Source organism: Lissotriton vulgaris, chromosome 5 (assembly GCF_964263255.1).
Source record: "Lissotriton vulgaris chromosome 5, aLisVul1.2, whole genome shotgun sequence".
NCBI classification, from domain to species: domain Eukaryota; kingdom Metazoa; phylum Chordata; class Amphibia; order Caudata; family Salamandridae; genus Lissotriton; species Lissotriton vulgaris.
The window spans coordinates 111,479,309-111,504,782 of NC_141693.1; the positions used below are offsets into that span (position 1 = coordinate 111,479,309).

A 25,474-nucleotide genomic window follows, 5' to 3' on the forward strand; every position below is an offset into this window, starting at 1 on the left:
GATTTTAAATTTTTTCCCTGCAGTTTACTAAAAAATATCATACAATACATTGTCAAGTTATCATGTTTCAAACATGTTCATTTCCCTTTCTGGAGTAAATTACAAACAAACGTGTATTACATAGGCCTAGAAGGGCCAAATTCAGCACATATATACAGGATATCCATACATGTTCAATTTATATACAACAAATCTAAATGGGATTAATTTAAATAGCCAGTGGTAACCCTGAAAACAAGGCATGGATCTGTCCTGAAGTTGGAAACGCCTGCCCTACAAGGACCGAGAAATACCAGTCACAGCTTTCCGCATTAATACAATCACAATTAATTTAGGAGACATTTCTACTTCTTCAACCCCGAGACTGAAGGGCCACTTGCATTATTATCAGTACAGTCCACAGCATCTCCTGGCAACCTCTAAAAAAGGAACAATGAATACCCAAAAAGAGAACTAGAGAAAGAACTGGTTGGATACACTGGAACAATCGCTGAGGACGGTTATCTCACATAGTTGCCAAACAAACTGATGGGACCGGGAGGTTCTCTTTGCATCTTTGATGGCACACATTCCATGTGTGGACATATACAACGAAGAACTTCACACAGAAAGTCACATTAACCACCCTGTGAGCCTCCATTTGTAATGGGAGGACTGTAGTGGTGCACTTGGAAAATCCAGTAGGAAGGATTACATTTTACTTCAGAAACATTAAAATATGCCACTTAGATAATTTAAGGGAGAATAACAGAAATGCCAAAAGTAATATTGCAGCCAGCTTTTGAACGTTTGTAAAACCAGTGTATTTTCAATGTTATAAATAATACATTTTAGGTCTGCACAAAAGGATCATGTTACTTACCCTGTACGCATTTGTCATTGGTATGTAGTGTTGTAGATTCACATGCTTTGCAGACGTCCGCCATCTAGTGAGGTCCTCAGATGATTACAAGTTGTTTTTGTTCAAGAAGTTAAAGAAGTTTTCTTAGAGTCACAACGTTGTGTGACTCCTCCTCTTAGTAACACTGCGCATGGTTATTGATGCCATCTTCAGATTGTTTTGCCGTCGGTAGGTGAGAAGGTAATAGTGAGATGTATGATAAAGTGATGGCCATGCAATAGTATGATATAAGTATATACAGTATGTGAACTGCAATCTGCATAGGGTTCTTTTGGCGAGGAGGGATGGCATATGTAAATCTACAGCACTACATGCCAAGAACAGATGCTTCCAGTGTAACATAATCCGTTTGAGGAGTGTGTGTTAATACACATGTATTGTATAGGCTGTAAAGCAGTCCCTCTCCTAGGCAGTGGTTTACCCTTGGGGGTGGAAGTTTTTGGAAAGAGTTGTTAAGACAGCTTGGCCAACATTGGCTTGTTGGCGTTCAAAGATATCCACACAGCACACAACAAATCGTTTCCATTTGGCTGCATATCATTGCCTTGTGGTAAGTTTACAGGCTTCCTAAGAATGTCGATACATTGTTGTAGCAAGTTTAGATAACCAAGTACCTCAGGAGCCAATTTGCAAGGGTCAGTCCTTTAAGACACAGGTGTCTTAGTGTCCCCTTTGTTTTGCGTGAGAAGTTCAGGCTTGAGTTGAAGCTTCTCATACGGAACTAGGGATAGTTCCAAGAGTGTCGAGAACCTGGGCTGGCAAAGCCATGTTGCTGCAATGAGTATCATTGCACGATGTGTTTTCAGTAGTTTCCTGGCCACTAATGGAAGACGTGGGAGTGGCGGAAAAGCGTAGGCAAATATCCATGACCAACTGATCCATAGAGCTGTGCCCCTGGACTGTTGGTGTGGAGATCTGCTTGCAAAGTTTTGGCATTTTGCATTTCCTTTGGTTGCGAACAGGTCTATTTGTGGAAACCCCCACCTTTCATGTATGGTAGAAGGTCTTTGTGGTAGAGTTCCCATTCTTGGACTTGTAGCTGCGCCCTGCTTAGAAAGTGCGCAACTTGGTTGCTAGTCCCTGGGGCATGTTCTGCTAGGAGATGAATGTTGTGGTGTATCACTATGCTCAATGTTTTGTATAGAATACATAGTTTTCATACTGGCTTTGAATTAGGACAACTTTGTGTAGTAGGTGAGGTAGAAAGGCTTTCACTGCTAGGTGAACAGCATTCAGCTCTAGGTGATGGATATGGAGATCCTTGTGTTTGGAATCCCATACTCCCTGGATTGTGAGGTTCTGGAGATGAGCTCCCCAACCCATAAGGGAATCATCTGCTGCAAGAATTATCTGTGGAACTGGGTCTTGAAACGGCCGCCCTTTGGATAAATTCTGTGGATTCCACCATTGCAGAGAGTGGTGTGTGTGTGGCTGTCTACCAATACCAGATCGTGAAGTTGACCCAGCGCTTGTGTCCACTGACGAGAGAGACATTCCTAGAGAGGTCTTGTGTGTAGTCTGTCATGTGGGACGATCGAGATGCAGAATGCCATCATGCCCAAAAGCCACAGAAATGTTTTGGGGGAGATAAAAGGCCCTGTATGAAACTGTTGAATTAATGAGAATATGTTGTTGATTCTGTCTGGATTTGGGCATGCCAGTGCTGAGTGTGTGTGTTCAGCATGGCTCCTAGATATGGTTGAATGGCATGTTGTTGTAAGTTTGACTTTTGTAGATTGATGCTGAATCCTGATTGATGTAGAAGAGTTAGAGTTTATTGAGTATTGTTGGTGCATAGGTTAAGACCGATTGCTTTTATTAACAAGTCGTCTAGAAACACATGCGTGTTTTCTTCGACGATGAGCTGCTACTACTGCTAGATATTTTGTGAATACCCTGGATGCGATAGCAGTTCCAAATGGAAGAACTTTGAATTGATAATGGTTGCCCTCAAATTGAAACCTGAGACACTTTGTGTGCAGGATGGATGGGTATGTGAAAATATACATCCTTTAGATCCAGGGTGGTCAAGAAATCTCCCTATTGTAGCAATGGAAGAATTTCCTGAGGAGTGACCAAACGGACGTGTTCCGAGATCGAGAATGGGGTGTGAAGACCCAGCTTTTTGGGGGATAAGGAAGTATAGCGATTATACCCCCGTTTCTCGAAATAGTTTTTGAACTGGTTCTATTGCTCCTACTTGTAATATAGCTGCTATTTCCTGTTGAAGGAGCATTTGATATTGTATTGATAGTGTATGTTTGCGAGGTGGGTTAATTAGAAGAGTTGTAACTCATTCAGATAGTAGCCATGTTGAATAGTATCCAACACCCATCGATCTGTTGTGATTGAGCTCCAGATTAGTTGAAAGTTTTGAAGACTACCTCCAACAGGTATTAAGTTGTCTGGGAAAATGGTATCGAAGTCAATGCTTGATGTTATTGTTTGAGGTATGGATATTATTTCCCTGACCTCTTCCTTTAAAATGGTTTTCTCTATAGGAGCCTTTGTAGAATGTTTTTGGACGAGGGGTTTGTCCCCGATTTTCACGTACTGCCCCAGTGTCAGAGGAAGCTAATCTTGCAACTTGCCTATAGTTAAGCCTACGAAAGGACCCACAATATGTGGTTGTTTGCGACATCTGCACCCGTTTTCATTTTTTTCTAGGGCTGCATCCATATGAGGTCCTCAAGGGTGTTCTTTGTCAAATGGTAGGTGTAAGATTGCCTGCAGTACCTTGGACCTGAATCCCGAGATACAAAGCCCTGCGTATCTACGCAATAGAATGCTAGTATTTATGTCCCTAGAAGTGGTATCAGCTGCATCTAAGGCACACGTTATGGAGGTGGTAGTTGTAAGTTTACCTTCATTTACATTGTCTTGCCCGCTTTTTTTGTATTACTCTGCTAGGTATTGGAAGAGCCCTCCATTTCGTCCCAATGGGCCCTATAGTATCTAGCTAAAAGAGCCTGGCTATTAGCTATGGGCCAATGATTAGATGCTTGGACAGCTACCCATTTTCCAGAAGCATCAATCAATTTTGATTCCTTGTACGGAGGTGGCACCTCTCCTAATGTTTGAGAATTGGCTCTTTTCCTTACATTAGACGTGAGGGAATCTGGGGTTAATTGACCTCTAATATAAATAGGATCGGATGATGCAGCCTTATATTTTTTGTGAATACGTGGGGTTATAACTCAACTTGACAGGGTCCTTAAAAATGTCCTCTATATGGCCTACCATGCCTTTTAGGAGTGGTACGTATTGTGCCCTTCCTTTGAGTGTTAGGGTTTCAAAAAGTAAGTCCTATTCTATTGTATCTTTATGCAAGGAAACCTGATGGTAAGCTGCTACCATTGCTATGAGATCTTGATATGCAGGAGCGTCATTAGGTGGTAATGACCATGTGGGATGGAGATCAGGGCCTCTATCCCCTTGAGGATCAGCATCAATCATCCCAGGCATCCCCTGGGTGCATGTCTTGTGGTATATCCTCCTCATCATCTATTATGGGTAAATAGGTCACCTGGCTCAGATGGTGCTGGTGAGTGAGGTGGTGGAGTGGATGGTGGTGATGTTGCTGGAGAAGGAATGTGCAAAGGACTTGTTGCAGCACCCTTTTTCTTTGAAGGCTGTAGAGGAGCATCTAAAGTTTCTTTGAAGATTGTGTTTTTTTGCAGGCTTAAGTACAATTCTTAGTTCCATGTCGAATTTGGAGCGTTTTTTGCTTTGGGTCGAGTCTTTCTGGCATGACATCGAGGATCGCACTAGTGGAGTCTTCAATCCGAAAGTAAAAGACTTCGGTGGAGGGAGCTTCGATTTAGGCAGAGCTACTGTCAGATCCAAAATAACCAGTTTTTGTTTTGGTGTCGATACTAAAGGTGGAGACTCTGTAGGCCCAGACATGAAGAGGTGGAGGCCCCAGCTGTAGGCCAACTTTTTGGAGCTGAGCCAGCGGGCAGGGCTTCAGATTCAACCTTTCAGTTCGCGCCATGGCCTTTTTACAGTGGCAGACGGCGAGCAGATTTTCCGGTCGAGACAGATTTGAGCTTTGGATCTGGGTAGTAGTACTCGCCGTCCGATGCTTTTGTGCCGGCTGCAGGGTGGCTGAGTCCAGATCAGATTGAAACTCAATCAAAATCGTGAATAGAGAGTGAATCCTGTTGTGCCAATCAACATTCCTTGTCTTCGTCCTGTTGTCGACCGAAGATGTCCAGGGCAATGTCCGCTTGCCTGCGCTGCATTTCTTGGCATCCAGCATGTCTATCTCGAAGGGTCTTTTTCGATCAAAAAGATTTGCAGACCTCACAGGTGCCCTCATGATGATCCGGTGAGAGGTATAGGTTACACACGGAGTGTTGGTCGGTATTGGGGTAATTAGAATGACACTCCGGACAGAAGCGGAATAGAGGGAGTTCCATCAGCAGGTCATTCTCCGAAGGACATAGAAATGGAGAAAGGGAGCCCGGCCGGGACAGCGAGCCGAAGACCTGCTATGTAAAAAGGTGGGCTCTCAGACGCAACAAACTATGCAATCGAGACAATAGTGTCGAGTAGAGATCTGTATGAGAACCAAAAGATTGTTCAAAGGAGTGTGTGAGATTACATCCAAACCAGTCGTCGGGAAAAAAACCAATCTTAAGATAGCGTTGATGACCCTGCGTATTATTACCAAGAGGAGTAGTCACACAACCTCGTGACTAGAAAAAACTTCTTGGAGCAAAAACAACCTGCAATCATCAGAGCCAAAAACTAGATCGTGGACTTGTGTATCTACAGCACACATCTTGAACACTATTTTTCATATTGATGCAGCCCATGAATTGTTCTAGTTACTGGTATAAAAGGAGTAGTTTCTGTCCTGTAACTCCAGTTCTGTAGTAGGGGTATCTCTGTTATAGTCATAATCGAGTGAATAGTCCCGCCCATGTGCGTGGACCCGCCAATCAAAAATAATCTCTTAAATTGTCAAATCATGCAGAACTGCAAAGACACTTAAGAGAGAATTTAAAGACAAATAATGCAGCCTATATCCACAGGCTACACTGTCCAGTACTTCAACTAGAAATTCCACCAAACTAAAACCACACACAACACAGTCTGCCCAGTTTCTTCCATAGAGAAACTTGCCTCTACCAGTAAAAAACTCTGGAATGATAGAGAGGAAGGCATGGACAGACAAGCCCCATAGGCTGCCATTATGTGGCTTAAATAGGATACTGTGCCTTTAAGAGAACTTTCCAGAACTTCTCCCAGTATCCCAGAATGCACAGCAGGTCCCTTTTACTTTCAGTTCTTTTTAAAGGTGTAGCACGCCAGACCTGTAGCATTCCTTACATGAATATCTTTCTCCACCGGGGAGGAGGGCGGGCGCTTACGACTATAACAGAGATACCCCTACTACAGAACTGGAGTTACAGGACAGTAACTACTCCTTCTGTAGTAGGGGATCTCTGTGTATAGTCATAATCTAGTGAATAGAATGGCAAGACCATCCCCACACCAAAGCGGCGGTGGAGAGAAGAAAATTAACACCACTACTGTGCGAACAAATTCTGCAGCAAAGCCTGCCCAACCTGAGCATCTGCCCTGTCATCAGTGTCCAGACAGTAATGCTTAGCAAAGGTATGAACCGACTTCCACATGGCCGCCTTGCAGATCTCTGCAATCGGAACATTACGGAGTAAAGCTGTCGTGGCAGCTTTTCCCCTGGTGGAATGAGCCTTAGGTTTACCCCCTAAGGTCTTACTAGCTTTTTGGTAACACAACTGTATGCAGGACACAATCCACCTAGAGATGGACTGCTTAGAGGTAGCAAGACCCGTCCTGACCGATCCATAATTGACAAATAATTGGTCTGACCTACGAATATCTTTGGTTTTATCCAGATAAAATTTCAACACCCTCCTAACATCCAGGGAATGTAGAGACCTTTCCGCTGGAGATAAAGGATTCTGAAAAAACGTAGGCAACGTTATGGTCTGTTTGACATGAAAATCAGAAATAACCTTGGGAAGAAATTTAGGGTGAGTACGCATAACAACCTTAGCAGCATGAAATACAGTATAAGGTTCTTGGCAACACAACGCCTGAATTTCACTCACCCTGCGGGCCGATGTAATGGCCACGAAGAACGCCGCCTTCTAGGACAGGTGCTGCAACGAAGCCTTATGAACAGGTTCAAAAGGCTCCTTCATCAATCTGGACAGCACCACATTCAATTCCCATGAAGGCGAAGGAAGCCCGACAGGAGGGAACACTTTCTTCAAGCCTTCCAAAAAATCTTTGATCACAGGGATCTGGAAGAAAGAAGTCTGTGAAGGGCATTTCCTGTAGGCAGTCAATGCAGCTAGGCAGTCAATGCAGCAAGATGAACCTTAATGGAATGAACATTAAGTCCAGACTGCGCCAAATGTGGAAGGTAAGGAAGGATGACTTCTTCCTTGCACGTCGTCGGGTCATAGTTCTTGGACTGGCACCAGATACAGAACCTCTTCCACTTGTAAGCATAGGAGGTCCGAGTGGAAGGTCTCTTAGACTCCTTCAGTAAGTCCATACAATCTTCGGGCAGATTCAAATGGCCATATTGCACTATCTCAGGAGCCATGCCGCCAAACTCAAAGACGAGAGGTCGGGGTGCAACATCTGCCCCCCGAACTTCGTGAGAAGGTCCGGCCTGCACGACAGCCATATGTGAGGAAGGAGAGACCGGTGAAGCAGATCGGTGAACCACCACTGCCTGGGCCATTCCGGGGCAATGAGTTTCATCCGAGCATTGGACCGGGCCAGCTTGAGGAGTACCGCCGGAATCAGGGGAATGGGTGGAAAAGCGTACATAAAGATGTTCGACCAGTTGATCCATAACGCGTTCCCCAGCGTCCCCCTGCTGGTAGTATCTGGAGGCGAAGTCTCGGCATTTGCTGTTTTCGGCGGTGGCGAACAGATCTACGTCTGGAGTCCCCCACCTTGCGAAGACTTCTCCTAGTACTTCGTCGTTTATGACCCATTCATGGTTTTCCTGAATCAGTCTGCTCAGTGCGTCCGCCTGAACATTCTGCACACCTGGCAGATGGGTAGCCGTTATAGTCAGTCCTCTGGCCAGAAGCCAGTGCCAGATCGCCTGCGCCTCCTGTGATAGAGTGCGTTTTCTCGAACCCCCCTGCTTGTTGAGGTAATACATCGTGGTCGTATTGTCCGTCTGTACAAGCAGAGAGTTGGTCTGAAAGGACGGAAGAAAGGCCTTCAGTGCCAAGTGAACCGCTCTGAGTTCCAGGAAATTGATGTGATACGTGGCCTCCATCGGGGACCACGTTCCTTGAATCTGTAGGTCTCCGGAGTGCGCCCTCCACCCGTGGAGAGAAGCATCCGTCACGACAGTCTGCATGGGAATGTCCTTGTGGAAGGGAACCCCTCTGAGGAGATTCTCCGCTGAACACCACCACTTCAGCGACTGAAGAGCATGCAGAGACAGTCGTATCTTGTCGTCCCAAGATCCTTTCCTCTGATCCCACTGGTCCTCCAAGCACTCTTGCAACGGTCTCATATGCAGTCGTGCGTGTGGCGTCAGGAAGATACAAGAGGCCATCGATCCCAGTAGAGAAGACACTGTCCTCACTGTTGTAGATGGAGTGGTCATAAGAGCCTGAGCCTTCCGAAGGAGTGATAATCGTCGCTCCTCCGAAGGAGACACGCTTGCTGACAGCGTATTGTTGGAGGCTCCCAAGTACTGTATGCATAGGACCGGAGTCGGGACAGACTTGGACATGTTGATGTGCAACCCCAGCTTGTTCAAGAGAACGCACGTCTTCTGGAAGTGTGCTCGAGCTTCCGAGAAGGAGGAGGCTTTGATCAACCAATCGTCCAGGTACGGGTAGACAAACACCTTGTTCTTCCTCAGGTGTGCTGCTACCACCGCCATGCACTTCGAGAACGTTCTCGGCGCAGACTTTAGTCCGAATGGGAGTACTGTGTATTGATAATGATTGGCGCCGACTTGGAATCGCAGGAACTTCCTGTGTTTGTGTGCAATGGGCACATGGAAGTATGCATCCTGTAGGTCTATAGCACATAGCCAGTCTCCCTGTTGCAACAGAGGATAAATCTGATGCGACAAGCAAACAAGTGGATTCGCAGGGAGAAGTTTTGCATGCTGTCTCAAGTCCAGAATGGGCCTGAACTCGTTCTTGTCCTTCTTGCGAACCAGAAAGAACCGCGAGTACAGACCTCTTCCTCTCCGAGACAGAGGTACATCTTCTATCGCCCTTTTTGTTAACAGGATATCGGCCTTCGCTTGAAGCTCGCGCAGCTGAAACTGCGAGCTGACCGGAGGAATCGCTGGAGGCGGGCTGGTGAACCGAAGACTGTATCCATTGCAAATAATATTCAGCACCCACTTGTCCTGAGTAATTTTTCTCCACTCTGCCAGAAAAAATTGAATGATTCCCCCTACCGGAGTGGGTAATGGATCCGGGGGAAGTAAGTGCTCAGGGCCTAGACCCGGCCGGGCCTTTGGTCGCTGGTGCCGACTGTTGGCCGCCTCTGCCCTTCGGGCGTTTCTGGAACGGCTTTCGGAACTGCTGTTGTCGCTGTGACTGTCCCGAAGCTTGGCCACGCCCTCTGCCCTGTCCACCGAACCGTCTTTGGAACGGGCGGTACGATTTCTTTGTCTCTTTGGGCTTCTCTAGACCCACAGCCGTGAGTGTTTCGGCCTCCGCCTTCATGCGGGCCATTTCATCATCCGCATGTTTCCCAAATAGGGTTTTGTCAGAGAATGGAAGACTGGCAACCCTTTGCTGTGCGTCAGGTTTCAGTGACGTAAGGCGGAGCCAGGCATGTCGTCACTGGTTAATCCCATGACAAAAGCCATGCGCCGCCAAGAGGGACGAATCGGCTGCAGCGCTGATAATCTGATTCGCCACCAGCATCCCCTCATTTAACACTTCCTGGAATTTTTCCCTCTTCTCACGAGGCAAGTGTTGCGCAAACTGCTGGAGGGAGTCCCAGAGGGCACGGTCATAGCGTCCCAACACAGCTGTGGCACTCGCAGCCTTCATAGAGGTCGCCGATGTTCCACACACTTTCCTTCCAGCCGAATCCATCCATCTAGACTCTTTGTCTGGGGGGACTGTGGATGACGGGGTGGTAGCATGCTGTTTGCGAGTCGCCGTCACTATCACAGAATCTGGCGGAGGTTCCACCCTTAGAAAAGTCGGATCCGAATTGGGAGCCCGGTATTTTTTCTGTAGTCTCGAGGGGGCCGCCTTAGTCACCGCCGGGGTGAGAAAAAGGTCCATGGCCGGTTCCTCCAGGCCAGACACCAGTGGCAGTAGTGGACGAGACAGGTGTTTCTGGTGCAGTGTCTTGAAAATTACCGATGTCTTGGGCGTGGGCACCGTCAAGGAGATGCCCAATTTTACTGCGCCTCTTAACAGGACATCGTGAAAGGCCACTAGATCATCAACTGGCGACACCCTTGTGTCCGGCGACCCCGACAAAGTCGGAGAGTAGTCCCTGAGGACCTCGAATGAGAGCGAGACCTGTGCCTCCTATGGCGGCGTCTCGACCGCGTGGATGACCTGTTGCGTGACCGTTCCCTCTTCCTGGAGCGAGAGCGCGACCTCCCAGTTCGTGGGCGCTCCGCTGGTTTCCGTGGAAGAGTCTTCCGTGGCCTATCCTGGGGTCTTGGTCTAGGAGTCCCCTTAGGTGGTGTAGGAAGAGGAGGCAGTGACACCGACCTCGGCGGAGGAACAGGAGGTATCTCCGGCCGAGGGGCGGGCCCATATGGTGGGAGCGGTGGTGGTGGTTGTCCTGAGGGAGGAAGTGGTGGAAGAGGAGGGTTGACGGGAGGATCCTCCTTAGGTAGGAGGAGGAGCCTTCGGCCGAGGTGGTGTATATACCACCGAGTACACCGAGCCTGGTGACTTCTTCGAAGGAGGGGACTGCGAACCAGCCCCTCCAGTGGGTGATTGCCGTCTCCGGCGCCCTCCACCAGACTCAGCGTGACTTCTGGCGCCAGAACTCCTTCTGCGCCACTTAGGGGAGTAGGAACAACTCCGATGCCGATCTCTTCCTCCTCGACTCCGAGCGGCGCTTTTCCGGTGTCGAATGTTGACTCCGGTGGCGAACTTCGCCTCCGCAACGTCGACCGCTCCATTCTCGACGACGAGCGTCAACTCCTCCTTGACGCCGTCCGCTTTCTCGAGGTCCTCGATGTCGAGGATCCCCTCGACGCCGACCGTCTTCTCGACGGCGACCAGCGGTATCGCCTCGACGGCGAGCGTAGACGCCTGTCGCTTCTCCTTCGACGCCGATAGCTCGACGCCGACGACGGTGGTTTCGACTGAGGCCTACCCAGGCTCTTCGATGTCGAATCTTCACGCCGTCTCGATCCGGAGCCCTGGGGAGATGGGGAACACACCGCTGTCATCCCTCTCGACGTCGTCGTCTATGCAATCGACACCGACGGAGACCGGGACCGTTTGCTGGTCTTCCTGCCTCTGGGGAGGCCCCCAGAGGCCTCAGCAGAGGCAGAGGGAACCTTCCCACCCTGCCCGTACCCACCTGCAGCCTGCAGTCGTCTCTCCTCTAGACCTTGAAGGCTAATCTTCAGCCTGTCCTTCAGGGTCCTCGCTGAAAGGTTCTGGCAGATGTCACATTTTTCAGGGACATGTGCTTCAGGGAGACAGATAATGCAGATGTCGTGCGGATCAGTCTTGGACTTCTTCCTTCCACATGCTGGGCATTTGTCGAAAAGAGCAGGCATTTTAGAGCCCTATAAAGCCTGAAAAAACACACAGGAGTGAAGGGAAAGACCAAGAAATATAAACTGCAAACACTTTTATCAGAAAGTGAACAAAAATCCAATATAAACCCTTGAAAAAGGGAGAGCTCAATGCCAGGGTCCTGTTAGCAGGTGCCGGAAAAAAGAACTGAAAGTAAAAGGGACCTGCTGTGCATTCTGGGATATTGGGAGAAGTTCTGGAAAGTTCTCTTAAAGGCACAGTATCCGATTTAAGCCACATAATGGCAGCCTATGGGGCTTGTCTGTCCATGCCTTCCTCTCGATCATTCCAGAGTTTTTTACTGGTAGATGCAAGTTTCTTTATGGAAGAAACTGGGCAGGCTGTGTTGTGTGTGGTTTTTGTTTGGTGGAATTTCTAGTTGAAGTACTGGACAGTGTAGCCTGTGGATATAGGCTGCATTATTTGTCTTTAAATTCTCTCTTAAGTGTCTTTGCAGTTCTGAATGATTTGACAACTTAAGAGATTATTTTTGATTGCCGGGGTCCACGCACATGGGCGGGACTATTCACTAGATTATGACTATACACAGAGATCCCCTACTACAGAATGTGTTATTCCTATAACAAATAATATATCATGGACATAAACCTGAACAGAAAATCAATATAGCACACACAATGTTTTAATAGGAATTATTTTCCATGTATGCAAATGGTGCCCCAAGAATATTATCTCTCTAAATAAATAGACATCTAAATGTTATTAGTCCAAATAGAAAATGCATTTGCAAATGCTAGGCAATATCCTTCTTAAAACATGTGACGAGAACATCACTTTTAGAAAATAAATATTCTACAGACATTTTTGTAATTAGACTACTGATATAATAAGGATATTATCATTGTAAGTAAAACACTGTGCTATTAACATTTCCTGAAACTGTAATTCTCCTTTTAAGGAGATTCGGGCTAATCCAAGATAACCGCTAACGAGCTAATACAATGCAGATATAACATATTGTAAAAGCAATAAAAAACAAATCTTGTAAAAAGCACTCATTTTCTAACTTCCTTCCTCTTTTTTGTATTGTACTTATTCTTTTTCCTTTTGTCTTAAAATTTAATAAAATCTTTCTGAACTTAAAAAAAAGCACTCATTTTGCTTTCTTTTTTACCAGAATGACCAGTATGTGATAGAAGACTGCCGACCAACATGCCACGAGAATTATTCACATTATGAGATGCACAAATGATCACATAGATTCATAGTATAGAATTCTTACTGTTCTTTTTAATCACACAGCTTCATATAAATTTACTCGCATAACTATTGGACAATATTGCTGCAATCCTGACATGAGCCAGTGACTTTGAGGCCAACTTAGCACCCAATAACTTAAGACCTATCTCGTGTAGTAGCGATGGAAAGACAGGCAGTAATCTAGAGGTTTCGTAATAACTTGTTAAACTTCTTTAGAAAATGGAGAGGCAGGCAGGCAGCATTTAAAGGTTTCCTGAGAACTTGTTATACTCATTTAGTGATAGAGAGACAGGCAACATCCAGAGGTTTCCTTTTGGGGAATCTAAATTGTAAAATACAGGCTATATTGGCTAAATCGAAAAGCAACACAAAACCGGTGTCCATTTTGTACCATGCTTCAGTGGAGTTCTGTGCTTGCCTTTTACTAAATGTTACCAAATCTCAAAGATCGGGGAACAGTATTGGTCCTACCATGCAATGTGACCAAGGAATAGATAACATCTGCATGGCTCCCCTACCCTGGTTAGAAAATCCAATGCAGCAGAAACTACACCTATTGCAGTGGTTTGTGGCTCAATTTAAGAGCGCTATTCCTTTGACATTTGTCCACATGGAACACAAGGTCCATCCCAAAGATAAACTGAGCTCACCTCTGTAACACTGAATCTAAAGAAAGCGTAAACAATCCATGCTCACATACTGAAACTGGAGCAAATATTTACATCAGTGCAAGCGGAGGTAGTGCAGGGTCCACTGACCTGAACTATGACATGAATGTACCCCGCACAACATTTAATACACATGTGCACGGCCTATTATGGAGCAGCAGTATCTCAAACACATCACATTTGACTGATAAGAGCACAAATCACTGCTGCGAGATTCCTTACTCCCACCAGCCCAAATCCTACCATGAGCAAAAAAGTTATAATATAGTAATGTCACAGGACAATTATACTTTTTATTTTGTCACATATTAATGAAAAAATACAAAGCCCACAGAGAACACCCCCAAAACAGAAATCCTGAATCCCTTTCACAGTAGTCTCCGTTCATAACAGTCACACATTCATCTAGCAGGTGAATTAGCAAAAGGTGCTCTCGTATTACCAGCAAAACTTTTCGGCTCCCCGCTTATTACATTTTAATGGAGAACAAAGGTTTGTGCCTCTCAAAAGCTCCTACACGGATGTACAGTGGTGCTATGTAATAACGATCGCTCAAGTTGAAGACCACTGTGAAGTTCTCTTGGGTGGCGACTCATGGTCCAGAAGAAGCTTTGGCACTTTGCTACAAAAATCTAGAGATATCGGAATTAGTAGGGGAGTACGCCCTCTTCAGAACTTCAACCGGATTATAATACATTTCTGAACCATGGGGAAAATGTACAGACTCCTTCATGAAAACTGCACTTATACAATGCCTGAACATTACCAAGGCAGCTTATAAACATGCACAGACAATGACAGCGTGAAAGAGATATCAAGGACCCTTCTCCCAGCCTTATTCCTGCTCCCCAACCCCCCACCTCCCATCAGTCCAACAGAGATTAGCAAAATCTCTCCCAATCTTGGCCTAGGAAAGATCCGAAGCTCCCTGCAAATCCACATCCTTTGCTGTGATCATAGGCAAAGAAAGAAACACCCGGAAGTCAAAGTCACTTTCTTCAAAATAAAATACAGCTGCAATAGCCACCAAAAATAAATAATTGATAGTTTCTGTTCTGAAGAAGAAACAGCAGCACCATCAGAATCTTCCAAATGAGAAGCTTAAATAAAATATCTTATGAGGTGGGAGCAGAGGGGGACTGCCATGGGCAAACTTTAGAAGCAAAAGAAACAAGAAAAAGTAGAGTACATTTAAAAATATTCCTTGGACGCTTTCCGCTTGGAATGTCATGGGATGGAGTTCCAAAAACTCTTCAGAAGATAGATCAGTGAAAAGTTGGAGAGGAAGCAGATCAACAATCTGTTCCAATGGCTTTGCTGTCAATTGGGTAGAACCCAAAAGGGAATTGGTCCACTGTGTTAATTTGGTCATGAGAAGCACAAAAAAAATCCTTAACTGAACATTGAAACAGGAAGGAAAATATTTGGAAAAAGAAGCAAAACCACAAATGACTACAAAAATGGCCATTTAAATTAAAAAAAAAAAGACCACCATTTCTAAAACAAAGGCAGGGTAAAAGAAAATTGCAGCAATAAAATGTTTGCATACATGTTGAGCATATTGTGGCTTCTTCAAACAGGATTTATTTTTTAATTTACAATATGGCCCAAAAACCGAAGCGGACCACTGATCCATAAAAAAGTTGGGTTTTTTTCACAATTGAGTTTTTTTCTTGTATTTTTTTGTATTTCATAAATATTTTTTAAAAAGGTGCTTGAGTGTGTAGTCAAACCGTTGAACTCTACAGTAATTGTTGAAGTAGGCAACAGCAACCTCGGATGAGGGTCAGTGAAGGAGAGCAATGAACAGGTTATAAAACACACGCACCCACAAATATTAAAGCTGGTATCTGGCACAGATGTTCTGGATAGGGTGATAATGCCATTTGAAAAGAAAAAAAACTGGGTCAAGATAAAAAAAGTCCTACACATATGGACGGCTATATCTAACTTTCCATCTCCTGGATCTCATTCGGAAGAAAAAGTACATGACCATCAGGAATAAAGAGGAGGCAACATACAGAACCACGCACAGGCTCATGTCAATGTTCGAAAACCCGATCCCCAAGAAGGAGATCGATTTTTTATCCTCTTCCTGCACAGCCAGCTTTTCTATTCCCCATTTACTGTTGTCTTTATGGCCGAGATGGTTATGTTGCACTAATTTATCCGGGATCTCAGGCTTCAGTTGGGAAGCATCTTTGGAATCCTGGACTGCATTGTTGTCCTTCCCACTTTGGTTCTTTTTCAAGGTTTCGTCTTTTTTTTCGTCCTCCGCCATGCTTTCAGACTGCTTCTCGTCGATCTCCATTACTGTGAACAGGTCGGACGCATTGTCGATGCTGTAGAAATGCTTCAGGAAGGCCAACACCTCTGCTTCATTCCAGCTGTGTGGTTCCTGTTCTCCATGGCACAAGGGACAGAGATCGTGGGTCGGCCACTGAACTTTTGGAAACTTGGGATCCTCGCTGGGGGCACCTGGGTAGTAAAGTACACAACATAGTTCAATGCACAAGCTGAAGGTTGTTACTTCAATTAAGAGACAAAAACAGCAATTTCTGCTACAATGCAAGTAACATGTTTTCATTAGTAGGGTCCCTCTAAAGCAATTCCGAACCACCTGCTTTTTCTTGTGTGACCATCGAAGAAAAAATACAGAAAATTAAAATTACTAGTGTGTGTTTTCCCAATCCCTGGTAAAAAAAATATGAATGCTTAGCCACAAAGAGTACGTAAACGCGTGGCAAAGACATTCCATCACTAGTAATTCCATTTGAAGATTAAGCCTTGCCCTTCAATTGAACAGGTGACAACACCTAGTATGAAGTACATGTACACAGACACACAAAGGCAACTGTATCCAAAGAAAACTCACAGTAACCCACACAAAATATATAAACTCAACCCTTACAGGCATAAGAAAAATGTGTTGTGAATTTTTAGCATCCAAGTCTTAAAACATGCTTAAAATGAAATGTAAAGGTGTTTAACATCAGGTTTATGAGGATTTTGAATGCGTTGTATTAGGTCCAATAATAAAAAATGAAAATTAGCACACGTATGACATAGTAGATTTAAACCACTATAGACGCAAAATGAGGATGTGTAGAAGACCACCGTACTGTGGTGAAAAGAAACATCACTTCTTATCGGAGGCACTGAAAGTCATCGACTCTTGGTGATTCACTCATGCCTTTAAGTGATCTTTAGTGTAACAAACACAACACAAGCACTGATTCAAAGGTGTCTGCAGTGAGCAAAACCAACTCAAGTTCAGATCCCAGCCATGACCGGATAAGATTGATTTTTACTACAAAGCCATTTTTGATGACTTTCAGCACAAATAAACCAGTCTAGGATTGGCTTTGATAGAGCAGCTTATCCGTCTAGTGGATTTGAAGGAACCGTGTCTTTCATTACAGCTTCCAGGAGTAATACAACTGTCAAATGTCCACTTTGGTCAACTCACTTCATGAGCCTCCTAGCTGATATCATAGAGCGGTATGGATGCACTATTGTGTCGTACGCTGACGACAGCTAATTGTGACTTGGTCCCAAAACTCAGCAGAATCAGTGTAACGACTGCGAGCATGCCTGACAGAGGTAGCTATTTGGATGAGCTTTAGCGGTCTTAAACTGATTAAGGGTAAAACTGAGATTCTTATTGTCTGGAAACAACCATCCATCTGATCTACGGCATAGTGACCTGAAATTTTGGGACCTCTTTCTACGCCCAAAGTAAAAAAAAATCTAGGCTCATGGTTCGATTCGAAAACGTCATTCGAAAGCCAAATCATAAGCCTAGCAGGACAGTGTTCTGGGATCTTGAAATCACTGAAAAATTTCTACAGAATCTCGTTCAAGGCCCTCTGCTACTACCACAGAATTCTGAATAGTAAATATCCCTGATACCTCCACCCTCTGATCTCTGCCTACTGCCCTAACCCTAAAAGATCTGAGGTCAGCGAACACCTCGCTAACAATCGTCCCAAGAATTAAACAAAAAAAAACTCACATAGGAGGATGTTCACTTAGTTTACTATCAGCAACAAAATGAGGAACTTACTACCTCTCTTCTTCAGGCAGGAGAAGACAGAAATCTTGTTTCGTAAAAAACTGAAAACCTGTCTTTTTAGATCCATCTAGCCAGGCACTTCAGTTTTTGTAGCTGGATACAGAGGATATGAAACTGCAGCACTGGGACACGTCTTGTGACGCAACAATGCGCTTTACAAAACACATTATTATTTACAAAACTCCTTATTATCACTTTGCCATGTCTAGAACTTGTGAACACAAAATGTAGAGAACAGAATATGCTCCGATCAAGAGCAATCATTACATCAAGAATGGTGGTGGGACACTGAAGGAGCAGAAGTGCATTCATCAAGAAGATACATCAGTCAAGAGAAAAGGGCCAAAAGTAATTCTAAGGATGCAAGTCCAACTTGCAACAACAGAACGATGAATCCTCCTCACCGGGAGACGGTCGAAGAATACTTACATATTGAGAGACGGAGGGATTTTGAGGGATGCAGGATAAGATAACATATTTTATGAAAACACAACAAGGAATCTTCACTGCTATACAATAGAATCTAAACAATGGAAACTATGACAAAAAAGGAAATGAACCAAATGGGGGTCTGGTAAAGAATATCTGTCAGCTCAGTGGACAGAAGTATTAGCTCATATACTCTAAGTCAAACACCAAACAGCAGGACTGGCTAGCACTATAAAAGAAATACAGCAAAGGCTACCCAGACTTTTGGATAAAATGAGTAGGCTGATGTTGTTAGCCTGTTCACAAGAAGAAGAAAAATAAGATGATGTTACAAAGAATAAACAAATCTACCAGTCTGACACCCATGAAACATGTCATACAGTTACTGTAACTACTTCTCTCCGCAGCCTGGCAGCTCACCCCTACAGTATTCCAGATTAACAAGATCCTAGCTTTGGGAAAGGGATTTTACTAAGAAATCCAGCAAGAAGCTTACATCTTCAGAGTGGGTAGTAAAGATGGCAAATTCAGTTACATAAAAGTAAGCCTCAGTGCTATAGGAACGGAGAACACCGTTTAAAAATATGAGGAACCTGCATAGGAAGGTCATATTAATAGGAGGGGAGAAAAAAAATAAGAGACTATAATGTATGCAATGGGAAACATCCTTTACAATGCTGCCTTTACCAGGCAGTGCCGTTACCACGCAGGTATGTTTGTGTGCATTTACCAAGCACGATAAGTATTGTTAAGGTAAATAAATATATACTGAGAGTTTAGAGGTGGGCAGAGTTAAAGGGGGGCTAGGATAATTTTGGGGTTTAGGGGTGGTAAAGTAATTTTATGGTGTAGGGGTGGTAAAGTAATGTTATGGTGTAGGGGTGGGTGGTGGTAAGTATAATTTTAGGGTTATGCGGTAGTAAAGCAAATTTTAGCATTCAAGGATAGGTATAGGTAATTAGTTGTAAGAGTATTTTAGGGTTTACTGTGGGTAGCGGTTAAGGGTGCTTAGGGTAATATGAAGGTTCTGGGGTGGCAAGAATAATATGAGTGTTTAGGTGTGGGTAATGGTAAAAGGTGGGAGGGTAATTCTGGGTTTATGGGGTGGGTAGTGGTAAAGGATGGTATCGGTAATTATGAGGTTTAGGTGTGATTAGGGTATTTTTAAATGTTATTGGTAGGTAGTGGAAAAGGGTGGTTAGGAGTCTTTTTTTTAAAGGAGAGTTTTCCCCCAAAAAGAAAAAAATATGAGTGTTACTTACCTTATCGTACTTACCATGAGAGGTAAAGGCATGTGTGGTAAAGGCATGCATTTTACTGAAATATACAAAACTGACATAACTTTATAAAATGCATACAGCTGGTATACAGTCACATTGTGATATTTGTGACTAGATCGTCAGATGAGATATCTCTCATGGATTTAGGTGATCATTTTTATTCTATAACCAGGCTGGGGATCCCGTTTAAATTTAGCAGGATTAAAGTCATACATTGTTTCTCTAAGAGGTATATTCACCTATATTGGTCTAGACGCCATTCAATCGACGAGGAGTTAAAAGTCTAACTCTCATGCCTCAATAGCCATCCAGATTTTTTTTCCAAGCATGGAAAGAACGAAAGCAATACATTTCAACATCACAAGTGAATAATTGAAAGAGTCTAATGCAATAAAACTATAGTAACAGGTGAGTAAATTTTTCTATTCTAGCAACTGGTCCATCAGTCATGTTTTTGCATTAGATGGAAAAGAAGCACATTTGGCCACATTAGCATTCCTCACTTACGCCAGGAACACGACCTAGAGTTTGCCCCAATGTCTTTTTAAAGAGTTAGGCTTTTAGCATCCTACTGAAGGCGGTTTTTGGGCTCTCGGGGCTGAATTGAAGTTGTTCAATAATATTAGGCCCTGGGTGTTCAGGGCCCTGACCCTCTGTTAATGGTTGGGAGAGCTTGTAGCATTACAGCTAGAGTGGTTGACCCTGAAGCTGGGGAACCAGGTTCGAGTCTCGGCAATGATGCTCAACATCCTGTGATTCTGGGCAAATCACTTAATCTCCCCGTGCCTAACAAAAATTATGAACGTGTCCATCTGTGACAAAACTGGTGCTTATGTAAAGCGCTCTGATACCCGATGTCCCGGGTCTAGTTTGCGCTATATGAAACTCTTAAGAAAAAAAATGGTTCCTCAACTTTCGTTTGGCTGATGGTTTAAGACAACGATGAACAAAGGTTCCGGACTGGGGCTTAGTGGGGGCAGCTTCTGAGGGTTGTACAGGAAAAACTGGCAGAAGGCTGTATGCATCGTGCGTAGGGCCTTGCCTTGAATCCTTTATACCATATGGTATGAATGCAGACTTTCGGTGTAGACCAGAAGTGGTCTTAGCTTGACAGTAAAGGCAGCCTGCGTTTTGAACCCATTGCAGACTGGCAGCAGCCAGCATGTTCTAAAGGCCTTTGTATGCCACAATGCAGTACTCCGGTTTAGCCAAAGAGGGCTGTCCTCTTCATCAAGGAATGTTGGATTTCCTTTGAGCACTGGCAATTGGAATTTGGTTGGTAAGGGTTCCATTTATTTAGGACTTACACACAGCTAATATGATGCAAAATGAAAGCCCACTAGGCTTTGGGATCTTTTGAACTAGGTAACCCAGAGAAAAGTAGAAGGGCGGAACGTAGTGAGAACAGATTAGTACCCAACAGCAACAAGACTGTACTGGGAAGTTTGGCTCCTACGCAATCTGGGATGGTACATAAATACAGAAAGACTGAGTATGTAGATATGTATAAGCAGGACATCTGCATCAACCTTTGCAAACGTGCCCTCTCTTTCAGAGAAAAGTGAAAAAAAATTGGCGGCACAGGAAATAACTATGTGGACAAGTGAAGAGATACACTTCACTGGAATGAGGCTAAACAGAGCTCAACAGTGCTTAGGAGGTGCACAAGCGCATTCCAGGATTTTTTCTATGCATGGGTCTGCACACAGTCATTTGCAAGAACGAAAACACGCATTTTGATTAAGAGTACGTGTTGAAAGCATGGTCAACAAAGCTGTGGTCAAAGAAGAAACCGTAGACAATGCAGCAATCACCAACGGAAGTGATAAAAGGATCTTCACAGAACCCACTTTTTCTCATGCAACCTATTTAGGGACCAACAGGCTAAACCACAGTAACTACATGGAAGTAGAGGGCAACATTTTCTAAAGGATGGAGCCGCCTTCCACCCTCTCATCCTTTGAGGCACACAAATAAACACTCTTTCTTTTCTTGAATCTTGTCGGCAGAGAATGGGCACTCGGGAACCAACATTTACAAATTCCAGATCTCCTCTCACCGTGGAAAAGTTATGTGAATGGAGTACAGACATTTTTTAGAGCTTTACGGGGCTAATTAACACTTCCTCACCAATTGGGAGAGATAAAACATGGCAAAAGATTGAGTTAGGATCAAGTATCAAAAGGCTCATTCCAAAACATTTCCCCTGGCCTACTAGTCGGGTCAAAGTACCGGAGAGGAAACCCCTCAACCGTCGTAGCTGGGAGGAAATACCCAGAGAGAATGTACATTTTAAAATAAGCCTTACCAACAACGAGATTTTTTCACTTAGCTACAACACTAAAATTATTCTCAAAATGTTGATAGATGTACCAGGAAACGCTTAAAACGGGCAAAGCTCAATCCTAAAACGCCCCAACATGAGACATGCAATAGAACATATTAAGCTGGCCTTCGGGGAGTAGGCGTTATACCCTACTTGAACTTGTAGATTATAATAATTATTTTGTTACTGCTAAGTTGAACGTACTGGATACTCCTTGTCCTAACAATGGTGGATAACTGCACATCATATAAAGCTACGTAAGACCCAATGCTGGAGAATGCTTTTACTCTGCAAACTCCATTACCGTTTTATACAAGTGTGAGATTAGTTACGATCACGCCTTTAGGAAGCTAGATATGGGCCGATTTATATCTTGAAAAGGCTTTCTGGGAAGAAAGGAATCACCCAAAGTCTGCAGCAATTACACCATCAGTTACTTGTGGTAGGATTCAGAGTCAGGGCATTTTCTTCCTAGAAAGAAGCATTGTAAATAAATTTGTAAATTTGATACTTGTATAGCGCACTACTCTCCCACAAGGGTCTCAAGGCGCTTGTACGAATACCGCTATGGAACCCATCCTGGCTTTCCCTGTGAGGCGTCCACTCCTGGGCACCCCCAAGGTGGAGGCCAGGCATCCTTAGCGTTGTGAGGGACGTTGTGGAGATTAAGCAAGCTATTGCCCAGAGTTGCAGAGTGGGACTCCATGATTGGAATAGGCACCGAGGCGAGAATTATCAGGTCCGTGGAATTTTGAGCCCAAGACCCGCCGAGGCGGGGAATTGAACCGTGGTCCCGGGCTAGACCTCTGCATCAGGGTCTACCGCTCTAACCATTGAGCCACACTTCTCCACTTGTTAGCTATCAAACTAAATTAAAAGACTATAACAAAACTATTTTTCTGTGTGGAGACAACATTCACTCTTGGTATTCAATTCTGTTATTTCATTTCTGTGTTAATTGTTGATGTAAATGAAGGAACAATAACATGTGAACTATCTTTGAGACTGACTGACAGTAACACTTTAAAGAAGAAAAGAAAAGCCTGCCTGTAAAAATCCTGAAAAAGCAATGCCCAGGTTTAGGCACATATTAGAAACATTGATCATTGCACTGGAAAGAAACTCAATGCCAACATCTCTTCTACATCTGAGCTGACGCGGCTTTCATTAATCACTGCTCAGAATGAATACTCAGGGCCACCATTAGAGGCAGAAATGGCATCCATTATTGCAGCATTACTCAGACCTGCGTTTCTATGCACTCAGCACAAGTGAATGGCGATTTGGAATTCGAGAAAGACATTAAGTCATTCGGGTAAAATCATCCGGCCATGCATGGGAAGGAAGCGCTCATGGGGGGCAATGTTTGCGCGTGTCTGCAATGTCATGTTGGATTTGATTGGATTTATTCTGAACGTGCATGTGTGTCCTCAGGGTGCTTCTACCTGCTTTGTGTGACACAAAAGTAAGAAGGTGAATAGGAAATAAAATAAACTAGAGATGGGCTGAAAATGCTTTACTTTCAGTTCCCATAAATAACTCTTTGAGAAGTGTTTTGTTTAAATATTGGTCAGAATTTCAATAGTTTGATTCCAGATAAATATGAGAAGCCAGCCTATTCCATAAAATGGCACTTGACTGACTACAGGTTTTCTTTTGGGTCTTTCATGCGGCTTTAAGGGGTAAATGCTAGCCCGTAACATTTATTTCAAAGCTCGACTTTTTAAAGCAGGTCTTTCCAGATAGAATTTAGCACCTTGAAAATAATTCTTTGTTCAGCATGGGTCAGGGAGGGGACCAGAGGAAATCGCAGGTTATCTGCTGGGCTCAACAACTCTACAGCCTAGTATGTGCGCTTACAGGCATGATTAAGAACAGCAACTCTAAATAGACCACAGTCAACTGAGTATCCCCAAGGATGAGAAATGTCCTCCGCCTGGGTGAATACTCTTTCAAGGTTTAAAGAGAAGGAAGCCGGCATAAATCTTACATCCAACAGACTTCCTACCTACGACACCTGTTAAACCAACTGCCCCCCCTTCCTACGATCTTGTATCCCTACCTCACAATCACATCTATGTACTTGCATGTGTGTTTCTAAAAAGGAAGGTGGCACAGATTTGAGCAAGAAACATTACAATGAAACAGCATTAAAAGAGGAAAGAGGGACTTAGGACACTTAGGGGGTGTGAGCTACCTGGGACTTGGGAAGGAGTGTTTAGAATCCACTCAACTGAGAGGAGAGAAAGAGCACATCTGGCTGCGACTTGGGAGCACAGCAGGAGAACTTGTTATTCTGAGGTTTGCTGTTTTTGCCATGGATCATGTGGCGAATCAGAGAGATCTGCTTCCAGAAGAAAGGGGCCCTTCTGCAACGCGTCTTTGCTGTGGAGGTAAGCAGGCTGTCACAAAGGCAGCGCCTTGGAGTTAATGTGTGTAATTTTGAGGATGAGTTTAGCTTCCAGCAGGAATTTGAGCAGGTGAATGATGGGTTGGTTTAAGTGATCAAACTTTAACTTTCCAACAGTAAACTCTTGCTCCAGACTGGAGGACCACTTTTAAAAGGGTAGATGGTAGTTCTGTGTACATGACCAGACGTAGTTCCTTGCCATTTATTTTTTAAATTACTGAAACTTGTACCATAGTCCTGTTTGAATGAATAGTTTTGGCTAAGACAAGAGGGGAAGTTATTTTTTCTGTGTGATTAAAGGTTGGGATATGTATTACGGTGAAGTCCAGGGCCTTTTCCAAAAAGACTAAACTGGGAGAGTGAAAAAAGGAAGCAAATTTGCACTAGCCATGGTTGCACTTGCTAAGGGATTTCGGCAGAAAAATATCCATCTTAGACGTGTTGCGGTTCGGTGAGTAGGTGTCCATTCAGCTCCCAAAGAGCTCCAGGAACTTGTGAGATTGGTTATGCTGGTGTCATACAATGCCCAACAGTAGATCTGTAAAATCCTAGAGATCAGTTGCCTGTTTCCTCACCAGGAGCTGCCAACGCCCTCCATCCTCCCCTATGACAGGAAACTCCTGCCTAAACATGCAGCTCTGTTGTAAAGGAAAGCTGCAACCATGCTCAAGAGAGTGCAGACCTGGAAGGGGCTCGATTTAATGCTGAAAAGCTATTCTAGGAGTCACAAAGCAAGTGCATCTTTCAGTTTCTGAAATCTTCCTCTTTTTAATACAATTTAACTTTGCACTGGCACAATGCAAAGCGCTGCTAACATACACTGTGCTATTTAAAAAGCATCTACTATCCAAAGTGACACGTTAGCCACTTAACAGACACAGGGAAAGTCTACAGGAACGTTGACAACAAAAAGCTTTTAATTTCTCTTTCCAGGAGGTTTTGTAGGCATATCTTTTCGGTCAAAGTAATTCCTGAGACAATCTCCATGAGATCAGGCATTTGACCCTACACTCTTGTGACGTCATTAGGGGGCGAGTATGTTTTTGCTTCATGAAAAAAACATATCAGAACTTATGCCTCGGATTGTGCACTTGCATCAGCAGAAATGAACATATTTGGTCCAACAAACATACCTGCAATCCTGTTGTTCACCACGTTGTGTTTCTGCCAGAGCCAGAGTACGGCACCGTCTGCGCTTTTCACAGAGTCCATGGATTCCTTCGCCATCTCTTCAAAGTGTTCGGCGCACTCCCGGCACCCGAAAAACTGCTGGATGTACCTTCTCATGACCATCAACACGTCTGGGTGGCTCGTACCTATAAGAGATAGGAAGCACAAACTGTTGACCACTCAACGGCTCTGGGAATTGGTTCTGGTGGGGAT

The 25,474-nt window shown here is 44.2% G+C and overlaps 1 protein-coding gene across 2 annotated transcripts in view; it reads right to left on the bottom strand.

Moving 5' to 3' along the window:
• Positions 1-13,850: 13,850 nt before the first annotated feature.
• QSOX2 (quiescin sulfhydryl oxidase 2) overlaps positions 13,851-25,474 on the bottom strand; it is a 252,134-nt gene continuing 240,510 nt past the window's right edge. For both annotated transcript variants that reach the window (XM_086921012.1, XM_086921013.1), the window contains 2 exons: positions 25,225-25,407; positions 13,851-16,049 (listed from right to left, as the gene is read on the bottom strand). In XM_086921012.1, coding sequence (XP_086777138.1) covers positions 15,496-16,049; positions 25,225-25,407 — 737 coding nt within the window. In that variant the 3' untranslated portion in view covers positions 13,851-15,495. The remainder of the gene's footprint in view (positions 16,050-25,224; positions 25,408-25,474) is intronic.